The 13,534-nt window shown below is 41.5% G+C and overlaps 1 protein-coding gene across 7 annotated transcripts in view; it reads right to left on the bottom strand.

Moving 5' to 3' along the window:
* The window catches only part of DOCK3 (dedicator of cytokinesis 3), a 181,046-nt gene that overhangs the window by 52,771 nt on the left and 114,741 nt on the right, over nucleotides 1-13,534 (bottom strand). For all 7 annotated transcript variants that reach the window (XM_057368019.1, XM_057368022.1, XM_057368020.1 and 4 more), the window contains exons 16-23: nucleotides 12,047-12,209; nucleotides 11,444-11,550; nucleotides 10,570-10,741; nucleotides 9,994-10,091; nucleotides 8,276-8,359; nucleotides 7,874-7,974; nucleotides 6,496-6,577; nucleotides 2,367-2,537 (exon numbers count right to left, since the gene is read on the bottom strand). In XM_057368019.1, the coding sequence (XP_057224002.1) occupies nucleotides 2,367-2,537; nucleotides 6,496-6,577; nucleotides 7,874-7,974; nucleotides 8,276-8,359; nucleotides 9,994-10,091; nucleotides 10,570-10,741; nucleotides 11,444-11,550; nucleotides 12,047-12,209 (978 nt within the window). The remainder of the gene's footprint in view (nucleotides 1-2,366; nucleotides 2,538-6,495; nucleotides 6,578-7,873; nucleotides 7,975-8,275; nucleotides 8,360-9,993; nucleotides 10,092-10,569; nucleotides 10,742-11,443; nucleotides 11,551-12,046; nucleotides 12,210-13,534) is intronic.

Here is a 13,534-nt window from a genome sequence, read left to right as displayed (position 1 = left end):
ATCCWTGTAATCCCAGCCTCCTTCTTTGCCAAGTCTTGGCTCCAAGTATTTTTGCCTTCAACAGTGAAATCTATTTAATAGTATTTGAGCAAAATCTAAGTTATTTTTGCAGCTAACACCGTAGAGCTCATTAAATTATTCTGAATATAAATCTACCTMCTTCTTTTTCCGCTCATTCTCTCTCAACATCTAATTTTGTTACAATCAACTCAGATTACACAAACCCCCACAAGGTCTCCTGGGTGTTGTCACCTGTTTGTTCCTACATACCTGCAATRTACTAACAAAATAAGTAAGTAGAAATCATTTTGATAGCTCCTGGTACTCTTGGAAGGCAGTAACAGCCACAAATCCAGTCACTGTCTTTATCTTTGGGCTAATACAAGTGAAATTGCAATATTGGCCCAACAAATCCTTACAGGAGTGCTCCTAAACTTTGCTACTTATAAAAAAGAAGGATTCCTGTATAACCCACARCAATCCAAGGGTAGGCATAGGATCTCTTCAGGAAAATTTGGAGCTGTCCTGAGGCGATAATTTCAACAGTTCCTTGAAGGGTCCATTATTGCACAGCACCCTAAAATATGCTGGAACATTACTCATGTCAAACTAATTGCCTGGGAGGAAGCAAATCAGYTTTACTCTCATTGCTGGAAAGAACTGACATACTGAGACCTCTCAAATACCCTGGAAAAGAGGACAAGTGTGAGGGAAATTATGTTTGCCAGGGCCTCGAGCATTTCTGTGGGTATTTCACCATTTTCCAGATTTCCAGAACTAATAATCAAATAAGAAACAAATGCTTGGCTCCCCTCAACAATATCACTTACATAATTCTGTGCACACTCTCAGTACTGTCTTTTTGGTGTGTGGATGCCATGAACTGTTCCATTAACAACTGAAATACTCCACATCTCCTGGTTTTAAAGTACCAGCCACTTAAACATCAAACTCCAGCTTATATGCAGGAAAAGAGTGTTTGGGGTAGGGAAAAGAGATTAACTGGGAACATCCACAATGAAACACTTGAGCACTCCTGGGGATCATTACTTACACAATTAAATGTCGGCCTTGTTGTGCCCCCAGATTTTTGTGGGGCACCTGTCCCGGCTGCGCTCGCCTGCCCTCCAGGCTGGGAGGCCTAGGGGGCAATGGGATTGGGGGGCAACATAGTGGCAAGGGGGAAACAAAAAGTAAACTTTTCAAAGATTCAACAAGGATAGGTTTTACAAATTATAAAAGTCCAAAGTAAGAAATACCATAGTGAGAGAAAAGGAGGAAGAAATTAAAAAGAGAAACATAGAGAAAAAGGGAAAATCCCCCATCCTCAAAGTGAGATTCCCTCTGTATTGGGACCAACACAACTGGAAAACATTCATAAGAGGCTCTTTCCATTCACAATCACTTTGTCTGCAAAATTCTGTGCACTAACTTCTGTTGTTCCTGGCTCATCTTATTATACCCACTAATGGGTAATTAAATAAAAGATTAGAGCAGCTGTTCTCAAATCTTTCAGAAGAGCTCCTTAAGAAAGAGATCACTCCTCTGGCAGCTTCCTGAACCAGCAGAGTCACTGCTTGGCTGCAATGTTCACAGCTGCTGCTTCTTTGGCAAAATASAGCAGATGTTCCAAACATCTGTAATTCTGCATTAGTGATTACAAACCTTCACRTTACCAGGGAGTTCTGGGTGGTGCATTCTGACATTCCCCGAGCAGAGGCACAACACAGCGTGTTTGACATTTCAAACTTAAATGCAGGAGTATGTAATGTAGTACAGTGGTCTTTAAAACTGAACCCAAAACTCAGCAGCATCCTTACTCCAAGTACTGTCTTCAGTTCACATGGAATCTTTATGAAGTCCCCTGGGCCACATTCAAAATTATGCATTAAATATGAGTATGGGCATCACAACATGTTTGTGCTCGGGCTGTACATGATTCTGATTGTAATTTTAGCACGTGCTGGAATTAAGTTTATCTGAATGCAAACACATCAGCCGAACACAGCACTGTGATGCTGCTGTGACTTGAAGTGTCCATTTGAAGTACTATAATGAAGGATTTAGAAATTATTGAGGCCAACCATAAGACATAGGAATGAGAGACTTGAAAACACAGTTTACTTTGCTGAACAGCAAAAATGGTATCTCATGTGAGAAGTCATTTCCCCCTGGAGACCCCCCAGTCCACATCACCCGTGCAACTGTCTAATACCATTAATGGGTGTCTTGTTTTCCAGCATCATCAGCTTGTTAGGGGGGAAAACTCCACTGACCCGCATTGAATTCCCATGTGCCCACACCTCCTACCCGTGCAGGAACAGCTGCCTTGTGGTTTGCCAGTGAGAGTGTAGGAAATAGCAAACCTGTGTGAAGATGAGAGTCTCAGAGCTCCTGCTGTCCAAGCTGAGCACAAATCTGATGGACTGGAAAAGCTCCTGGATGCTGGAGCGGAACTGCTCCTCTTCCATTCCACAAGTAGCTCTGGAGTAAAGGATCCGAGATTGGACAATGAACTTGAAAAGATATTCCAAGGCCTTAAGGAGCAGGAGAAGAAGGAGATCAAGACAGAGAAAAAGAGAGAAAGAAACATAAAGGAGATTTAAAGAGAACCAGGGAAGACTCTACACGCATAATAACTAAATTCTTGAGCTTTAGAAAAGAGAATGAAAAACAGGTTTTRTAAGTTACATAATTCAGTTGAGGAAGGCAAGTACCCATTGTCAACCAATCAACATTGTTACTTGCGTGTCCCACTAACAGAGCAAGTATAYATTACATCAAAGGAACAAATATGAGTTACATAATTTGAGGAAAATCTYGGTCAAGGTAAGAAATTTCTGGTTTTCTCATGACTTGGCACAATGACTGTGGTGTCTGGAGAAGCTGTTCTGTTTTCTTTCAAAATTTTGTATATTTTGGCATTATTTACAGCTGTGTTTATTTGGCAGCAATGACCATGAAGAAAACACATTGTTCTGAGCAGCTCTAACAAGTCACTGCCCTATCAACAGTTCTGAGACACCAGCCCAGCAAAGTGACACTTCACACACCTCCTTGATACTGGCTGTGCACAACTGTCAACACCAGAATGCACCAGGTAACAGGGACAGCACACTTCATTCCTTCCCTTAGTGCTTAGCAGGATTCACCAAAAAAGCAATTAAAGGAAGACATAATACATAGTTTGATGATATCCTCAAAACCAAGCACAGGAAAAGAGGCTGGGGATTCAGCAATCATAGGCTGTACAGAAACCTTGATAATATTCCACTGTATTCCATGGAAAGTATTCTTGTCTGACTTCAATGCTGGGAAACTGAGTTAACTAAAATATAAATTTTGCCCTCCAGAGGTATTTTTGCGACCATAAGGTGTCCCTCACTAAACCATGACAAAATGTGCACAAGTATGCAATGCTTTCTTGTAAACTTCAGAATGCCACAGCTTTAAGGATATAGAATGGGAATGTGAAATTCYTCATAAAGCTATCATGGATTTCAAAATGCCATTGACTCTGACAGACTTTTTTCCTTCGGAAATTATGACAACTTCACAGCAGTTATTATTTATACTTCTGAACTAAACCATCTCTCAGTGAAGCTTCCTCACTCCAAAGAACTCCACTGGGAAATAATAGCTGCATTCCTGGCTCATTTCCAGAACAAGGCCAGTTGCTTCCCAGTCTGACATCCCTGTGCTAACACCAAACMCAACCCATGCAGTGCTCGGATGAGCTGCTTTAGGGGTTCAGTACACACAACCATAATTCTCACCCCAAGGCTTGTAACTTCAATGTGGGGATTATGTTTTGCAGGGAATCAGAACATTTATGTGTGAACTTCCCTAATTYCCTGTGGAAGGTGAGATAGCAGGGTTCAAAACCCTGCACTTCCTTAGCACAAACACCTTGAACAATGAGCCCACACAGGCAAAGTGTTCCCTGCATTTGCAGGCAGACTGGGATGCTAGGAACACAGACCAAGTCTTGGTAGCACAAGTCAGCACCTGGACTAACTCTGGCTCTTGCTACATGCAATATTACAAATATGATGTGCATTTGTGCCTAAAGACATAGAAGTGCACTGAGATAAAATCCCAGCTTTTGATGGTGTTTGGCATGATATAAAAAAATCAGTGTCAAATTAAGGGAGATCCCTTACAAACAGTCTGTGTGTGCATGTTCAGTAAAGGATGAGCAGCACCTCTGACCAGCAGCATAAAGACTCACGAAAAACCTCCTGAAGGAGAAAAGCCTTTGCTGTTGGTTCCTAAACCCACCTATGGTTCTACTACTGGAAGATAACTGAAGTTGGAAGGGCATTTCCTAGAGACACTTCCTAAGTTTTTTATTTCTGAGGGAAAACAAAACTGGCTGTGGAGACATTCGTGGACACTTGGCTACAGAAGTAAAGCCCTGGAAGCACAAGCAGCTGCTCCTGGATGCAGCTTTTGTGGAGCTTRGTATGGGCATAATAAAGGAGCATGATGCTGTGTTCTAGATAAAAATGTCCTTTCAGTTACAGCTCCTTCATGGTGCGCAGGAGTTTTTGAGAATTCAGAGCAGTCTTGAGGGAGATACAAAATTTTAGAAATCCTCTAGAACTCTGTTTGCTAATGCCAGGGTYGGAAATCAGAATCCTATGAGACATCACTATGTCCATCATGAATGTACATGAGCAGCCAGGAGCCTTAAGAGTGCAGAGGTATTTCAGCACCAGCTTTAGGATACTACACTCAGTGGCTAATTCAGGGAAAAGGGATACAGAGCTATGCTGCTTTCTCAGTCCAAGAACTACTAATGCAAGGAGTGTAGTGAACACATCAAAGAACACCAAAATCCCCAACAGCAGAATCTGGTACCAGTAATGACACATTAGCAATGAGAACGGSCTTTGGTACAAACTTGCTCCAAATGCCTGAAATAAAATCTGGAAACGAAAGAAATCAGTCACTTCACTTTAATGGGAGAAGATAAAGACCTGAATTTGGGCGTGCAAGAGATACCTGCAAAGACAACTGTCTGAATAAGATGTGACAGCAGTGTGGGTGGCAGAGGATGTGCTGTCAGGTCTGCACAAACTCTGGTGTGAATTTTAATTCCTGTGCTTGGAAAGGCTTGGGCTGTCAGGTCTGTAAAGTGACCTCCCTCACACAGGGAACAGCCACGTTCTGGGCCAGCACTTGAGAGYCCCAGTAAGCAAAGAGCTGCCTTGGAACCTGAGACAGAATGTACCATATTCACAAACTGACTTCACTAACCCCAGCTTCTGAAAGACATTCCAGCATTCCTGTTGCTATTTCTAAAGAGCATTGCTATGAGCTTCAACAAATGCAGATCACATAGGGACAATATCCTACATCTTGATTTGTTGCACTGCATAAAGCACTAATGAGTGGTTTGAGAGGAAAGAAAACCTCCTCAAAGTCATTCCAGCTAGAGATCTTCCTCTCATCTCATAACTTAAATAGCCTGCTTTGCAATTAAAAAAAATAGAAAAAAACCATAAGGATGGTGAAAAAAAAAGAGAAAGTTGATAATTTCTTGAAAAGATATCTTTGCCCTACTTTTACCATTCCCTATGAACCTGTGTTTGAAAATTACAAAGGTGATGTTTCTAAGCATGTAAATTCCACAAAGACAAAGCAAGCACTGGTGTAATGCCCTTGTATTATCGGAATAGGATCCTAGCAGGGGATCTGGAAAGTGAGAGGATGGCATTGGCAGGGTCCTTCACCTGGGAGAGGTTTCACCTGCTGGACCTGACAAGTGACAGAACCCAAGTGCAGATCACAGTCACTGCTTCCACTTCTCCAAGTGCCCAGACTCAGGCACTGGACACAAGCCCYGTTGGAGGCAGAAGGTGCAGGTGGGCACTCACTCAAAGGAAAACATCCTCCTGCAAATGCTATCTTGTATTCATGCACTTGACATGCTAACTTCCTGGCTGACTACTGCACATGGCAAAACATACTTTATTTAATATTTTCTGATAGCACCAAAACATTCCTGGTGTTTCTCACAGCTGTGTCTCCCTGGGATATTGTGCTCCCTTCACAGATCCATAGGTCAGGTCCTGTGCAACTTCAAAGGATTTTCATCCATTGAAACACTCATTTATCTGCTGCTTAAAATACTCTAGAACTTCAACCCACGGTACAACAGAGCTTGTCACAGCCACAAATGAAGAGCAAAATAGCAAAACTACTGCTGCTGGGAGGGCAAGGTGCAGCCCACATCAATGGAGTATTTATGCACTGGCCTTGGATCTAAGTCCAAGGGCTTCAAAAGGGCTTAAGGGGATGTAATTCTTCCAGTCTTTTCTGCACAAGAATGAATTGTGCCTAAAACTAAAACTGTGGCTATAGATATATATAAAAAATCTGGTTAAATAATTGTAAGAAGCCGTGCTAYACTGCCCTTGATTCCATTTCCAGCTTTCCCAGCCCTGGTGCAGTCCCAGATGAAATCCAGCATTCCCACTGGATACCTACTCTCATTGCCTCCTGGATGTGGTCCTGGCGCACGAGCTCGGCCGAGCGGTCCATGTACCACTTCAGACATCGGATCAGCTCCCTGAGGAACAGGGAAAAGGAACCTTCAGCACCAGTTGAAAACTAAACAGGCATCAAACATTTTGGTTTTAGGGAGARATCTCTAAAGCAGTCTCAGTTCAATTCATTTCAGTGGTCAGTACAGCTGTCCTTGATACTGAATTTACACAGTATTTCCATTTCWTTTTCAAAACCAGAAAATAATTTCTTCTCTGTAATTGACTTGGACCATGAAGACCACTAAGACAACATAAAAAATATGCTATTAGAGATATAGCTTTGATAAAAGCATGGTTCTAAGGCCAAAATATATTTTGGTTTTAATAAGAACTCTCAGCCCTCAACTCAATAAGAAGCTTTTAGAAACAGAGACCACAAAGAAAATACCTGCATCTATTTTGGTAAATACATGATACCACCTGGACTAACTTACAAAGGTRTATTAAAACCGTGTTTTATTTCAGACATCAGACTACCAAAAAACATTTGCTATGTGTGAAAGAGGTGCTAATTAACACAAAGCAGAACACTGCTTTTTACACTCTGGACACGACTGTGCCTTCTAGCGTTGTATATTATCTGTGCRTTTTAACCTGCTGTTGATAGAGTATTTTTCCTATTTATTTTAATTACACAGAAATGTGAATTGCTTAAAAAATCAAAACCAATTATTAGCTGTTTTACTGTGTCCAAATATAGAATATGCTCAAATAGACAAAATCAATAGTGCAAAAGAAAGTAAAAACAACACCTTGAAGGTTAACTGATACTGCTTTCATAAAATCTGTCTCATTGTCTGATGCAAGACTCTTCTGAATACTAGAAAATAAGGCAGAATCTTCAAAGTGACAGTGAAATTTAAATTTCTGATCTAGTGGAATTAAATTGTAACCAAATAGATCATCTTATGTAAATACCTGTCTACCTTGGAAAAGGAAATTACAATTAGTTCTCTGAGCTTTCACACAAGTCTTGTATCCCAGCATCCTTAAGACAAGAAATGCATATGCTCTTGGTAGCTCATTAGTACAGACTAATAATAATGAGTAGTTGCTGAGTGTTTCTTCAGTTAAAAAAAAAAAAGAAAAAAAAAGAGAAAGATTTGCCAGTCCAGAAAGCAAGAGAAATACCCAGTGTGGTCACGCTCAGCCACAGGTGGCATTTGGCAGCTTTTCCCTCCAGCTGTGCTGGAAAACTTCCAGGTGAGCAGCTCTGCTTTTGGGGACCACTGCTGCCAGGAAGGTTGKGATCCTGATGGTGCCACCATTGCCAAGCCTGGTGATGCCATCTCTCAAAGAGGGGGAAAAGCAAGACCTACTTGTAAGCCAGAGCTCCTGCAAAGTGCTTCTGGATGTAGGTGTCCATCACGGGGCGGAAGTGGAAGTACTTGCTGTCCCGGAGCAGGTTGATGATGAACACCTGGGGACATGGAAAGGGAACCCAATCTCAAGGAACTGCACACAAAACTTCCCCGGAGTGAGGAGCATTCAAATACAGGAGCTGCTTTGAACAGTCACATGTGGGTTAACAGGTATGGTTTGCTTCTCCCCCCTGAGGGCAAATACTGCTGCCCCTGGATGTGTGGAGGTCACCCTGCACTCCACACCCAAGATCATTACAGAAAACATTTCATCTTTTGTGGAAGTAAATCACTAGCAACATGATCACAAGAAACTTAAAGCTCACTGAGCATGAGATAAATAACAATCCAGGGGCTTACCAGAGACTGAAAGACCAACAGACCGTACTTCTCTGTGTTGTCATCCAAAACTACAAACAACGTGTCCAGAATATCTTGTAAGAACTAAAATGACATGAACAAAGAAGTTTAACTTAAATTTTATTCCAAAGGTTACTTCTCCCCTGCTTTAATTASTTCATACATGTTAATATCTTTGTGAAACACTTGTCAAGGACAGATCACTTCAGGTTCACCTATATGAAGTAACAGATTTTAATTTGTTTTTACTAAGAAAAACTTTCCTCTTTACAAGGAATATTTTCAGACAAAAATGACAGAAAAACAGAAAGTAAGAAATACATACTACATGCCTGACTTGTAAATTTGACTGAATGTTCCTTTCGCTTTAAGCTGACTGGAACTGCTCCCTGACACAGTGGCAAAACAGCTCAATCTCAAATAACTGAGGTGTCTCAGGTACTGTTCMGTGGCAGATCTGAGGCTGTTAAACAATTATGTTTAATATTGAAACTTTCGTTATATGGCAGAAAGCAAAGCTTTTCTAACAAGCATTAATTGGGGCAAGTTACGTGTTGCYAATTGTTTCTTTCACCCTTAACTCCACAGTTTGTTGAACATTGACAGTTCAATGATTTGCTTTTTGAAAACACAGTCTCTAAAAGGATGAGTGTGAAGGAGAATGCTGGAGATCGTTAACTGCATTCTCTTATGATTTTTTAATCTATTCTACTTAAATTTCTGATGTAGACAACAAGAARTAAATTATAACAATTTATGAAGTCTCTGAAATGATAAAATGCCTTTTTTCTGAATTATTACATTCTGTTCTTCATATCCCAGTGCCAAATGACAGCTGATTTATGGGGAGAATCAATTACTTCTCCCCACGAAATAATTCAATCCATATCTTTCTTTTTCTTTCTCTATAAAAAACAGATACTTGTACTGCCCTAGAAAGTGTACAAAACATGACATTCTTGAAGAATTCCAATATAAATGGGATTTGTGCTCCCCTGTTACTGTTACCAAGTTATCATGAAGAGTAACATTCCAGATATGGCAACACTCAAATAAGCTACAGTGAAGTGGCTTTAATGATAAACTACTTATTAAGTGATGGCATTTGTCTTCAGTTTCTTCTCCTTGGTTGTTGGTGTTAGAAATCATCTTTTACTTCCAGATTTATAGAAATAAATTCTATGGAGAGTTGCCAGCACACCTCAGATTATCAGAGGCATATCTGGAATGCACTTTTATTTTGCTGAGACCACMAGTATTCAAACACAGCTGGAAGTTCCTCGGACCTAAGGAAGCTCAGGCCACATGAGATTATCTTGTAGAGCAAAGTGGTTCCAAAAGCTGGTGAAATTACAAGCTAGGAGACACAAAATTGGTGCACTGCTGGCTGGATGCACCAGAGAGCCCCTGCCAGTGGCTGTGTCTGCACACAGTGTATCTGTGTGGGGCTGCAGACTGGAACTACTGGTCCTGAGGATCCAGCATATGTGGCTGAGGGAATTTCACTAAGCTTGATCCCACAGACTAACTRTGCACTAATTCCTCAAGCATATCTTCCTGTCCAGTTTCACATTATAATAAAATGCCAAYTGATACAGGGTAGGAGATCACAGTGTGAGTCAAAAAGCACAGTGGGAGGGAGCATTCAGAAGTGCCCTGCAGGTCTGAACTCCCTGCCTAGCACAGAYACATCCAAAGGCTGTTGTTTCATGCAGTACCTTAACAATCTCCTCGCCACTGACATGTCTCAGTCTTCCCAGAATATCCATCACTCGATCTGGGTAAGCTTTCCATTTGAGCAGGGCAAGCAGATCCACTGCAGAGAGAAGGAGGAAGAGCTGGAGCCACACACRGAGGGAAAAATGGCAACCCCAGACCCACCAGGGATTCATCTCATTGCACTTCATCTCGTGTTGCAGTTCACATTCTTGGGAAATGACATATATGTACATATATATACACACACACATATATATAATGGAAAACAAGAAGGAAAATATGGAGTGAATCAATACTGCTAACAGAGAAACGAATGGAGGAATGGTAAAGTGCTTAAAAATTATTAAAGGCTGCATTTTTCCTTGTGYGACTTCACACTGCACTGTGGACAATCCACTCCTGTCTGCCTCTGCTTTGGGGCGTTACTGTTAAAAAAAAAATCTTATTTACTTAGCTACTCTGTAAAAACTAAACAAGACAAACTTTGGATTGTGTCGAAGTGCTAACAGTGGTATTTTCTGTTCTCTTTCCTAATTCCTGCTGCCTTGGGCAGGTCTGAGGGATGAGCTACTCACCATTCTGGGTCAGTTTGGTAGAAGAGAGCTGTGTGGAGACTGAGAAGGTCTCTTTGGTGCTGCGCTGGAAGATGAGGCTGGAGGGGATGTTGGGGCAGCCGTTGTAATCCTCCTTGCAGCAGGGCAGCCCCAGGTAGAGCGCGTGGTTGTTGAACGTGCTGTTCTCGTCACACTGTGGGACAGCACAAGGGATGGGCTTGCACCTTGTCCATCTCATCCCACAAGCCCACAGCCTGCCAGCAGCTGCCCAACCGTGCTTGTGTTGGGATTTTTGTGGGTGCACACCAACACTTTTAAGGAAAAGCTGTGCTTAACCACCTTGGGGCCTGGGCATGGCCAGAACAGACCCAGCTCTACRGAGTGCTCTCCAACCACTGCCTTGTCAGAACTCACCAGATCTTCCAACTGTAAACTTAGTGCTGCTGTCTGAAAATTGTACTGGAGGAATAAACCCAGGTGAATCAGCAGGAAGGAAAAACCCCAAAGCCCAAATCTCTYGCTGCAGGGCTGCCAAGCTGTGGCACTGCAACGTGAGGCATCTGAGTCCAGCACAATGTCATCTTACAAAGGCACAGAGCAATGCCTTAGGCTGGCAGAAGTGCTGAATGCTCATGAACACCAGCGTGTTTGAAGTCAAAATATATGGGATTAACAGCAGATAAATCATCATCATCTGGATGGAAAAGGTGAGCTGAACCTAGAATAGAAGGCTCTATCCAAACCATGTGATTTTGAATGTATAAAATTTTGATAGTATTATTAATCTGTTCCTCACACACTTCTAATAAGGGGGGAAAAGGATAATGTAATGACCATTACTCTTTTAAGKAATGAAGCAGAGACGAGCAGTGAAAAGTCTGCAGAGAACTGGTACCTTATAAACATAAAGCTCGTGGATATCATCTGACAAGGTCGTGCCATCATCTCTCATCAACGGGGTGAATGCAAAACCAAAGAGCTTCTTTTCTCCCTTGTCTTTTGCTGCAGCAAGAGATAGAAAGAAGGAATTGCATTTGTATATACTCTGTATGTCAATAAATACAAGATTACTCACCAACTTCTCCACATGCCTAAAGAAAACAAGCAGCTTACAGAACAAACAACTTTTCTAATTCTAATTTCYTTTTTCTAATTCTATGTAAAGGACTGACAAGCTTCAAATCAAACACAGCCATGCCAAACATAGCAAAATATAAACTGTTTATCCTGCAAAGAAAACAGTTGATGGAAAAACACAACAAAAGAACAGCAGGGACAAACATCTACAAAGTGCTTTGCCCTGCACTGATCGTTCACCATGTTTTTAATGCACTGTTTGATAAATCCAGCAAAAGGCTGGTTAGCAGTGTCCCTTCACTGTGTTTACATCGGCCCCTCTTTCCTGCTTTCCACCCAGTGCCAGCCTCCTGCAGATTTCAATTGGCAACGGAGAGAGCCGGGGCTCTCAGGGTTTGCCCTGCGGAGGGCAGGCACTCACTGGAGCAGTGGCGGAACTCGAAGCGCAGGTGGGAGCCCCGGAATCTGTCGATGGGGATGGGCAGCTTGATGATCTCCCCCCAGCGAGGGCTGTTGTTGTGGTACAGCACAAAGGAGTGGTAGGCACTCCTGCTCGGCTCTCCCGAGCCCAGGCTGATGCAGTCCTGGCACAGGAGAGAACAATCCAACATTAAAGACATCACATCACCACCCGTGAGTCACTTTATTACCCACTGATAACCTTTATATAATTCATATCTTTCTGTAAACATAAAAGAGGAGTCAGAAGCAGAAATTCAGACACAAGGAAATGTGAAATTTTTTAGGAGATCTTGAAACTCTGTTTTGGGTCAGAGGGTGAACTAGAAGACCTATGACACCAGAAGAATTTCAGTATCTTAAGTTATTATTTAARCTAAGTTTTCCTCAAGCACAGAATAGATACAATAAACCCTTAAGTTCAGATATATAACATTGAGTCCAAAAAACACAACATAATAGGACCATCACTTGTAAAATTAGTCCTGCCTGAAAAGATCCTTTAACTAGATTGCTGCTTCAGTATCTCAGTTCAGAAGTGGTAAATGACCTTCCCAAGCTCGTTACAAATGTTCATCTTTCAAAACAACCATCCAGCCTCCCAAAGTATTCCAGAAAATTCTGATCAAGTTACTTCCTCAGTGGTAAGCAATGAATTTCTGTGTAATACTCATCACCTAAAAACATAATGAATCTACATTTCTGCCCTCAGATATAACAAACTCAGAGATCTTGYCCAATCTATGCATTCACAAAGTACWYGTGGARAGAAACATGAACTGATATTGTTCAGCAAATAAAAAAATCCTCAGACTACAAATGAAGGGAAATAGGATAATATTGAAGACCTGAAATAAGGACAATAAAASGTCCTTTGTAGTGAAGGGATAGAGCAGGAAACACATTTTTTTTTTAATATATCATGCTCTAGACCCAGCACTGACAAAGAGATCCAAAAGATACAACATCTCATAAAACCATGCAGAAAAAAGACAGCTTAGAGATTCTTCACTTTTAGCATCTCCACGGAAAATGAATCCAGGAAGAAACAGAAGCAAGCAGACCCAGAATAACACATGCAATATAAATTCTGATGTAAAAACACCTCCCATGGAATGGTATGATGACAAGGAGAACTACTGGTCATTTCCCCAGGGCATCCCTAAATTCTATCTCCAATGTTGATTTTTTAAAATCTGTAATCAAGAGAATCCCATTAACCAGACCCAATTAGTTCAAYGTCTGGCAATAATTTGCTGGCTTTGAGAAAGTTAAGAATYTGTGAAGGAGCCCAAAAGRAAAAAAAAAAAAAAGCTCTCTGGAATTCTGGGATTCAATGCAAGAACTCATCTGGGTAGAGACTCATTGCAAAGGCTTTGATCCAAACTGCTGGACTGAAGGCTAAACTCACACAACTCAGTCCTCTCAAATAATCCTCAGCAACCACATG

Source organism: Malurus melanocephalus, unplaced genomic scaffold, assembly GCF_030028575.1.
Source record: "Malurus melanocephalus ecotype Western Australia unplaced genomic scaffold, MMel_1.1 scaffold_87, whole genome shotgun sequence".
In the NCBI taxonomy this organism is placed as follows: domain Eukaryota; kingdom Metazoa; phylum Chordata; class Aves; order Passeriformes; family Maluridae; genus Malurus; species Malurus melanocephalus.
This window is presented reverse-complemented; position numbering and strand designations above follow the sequence as displayed.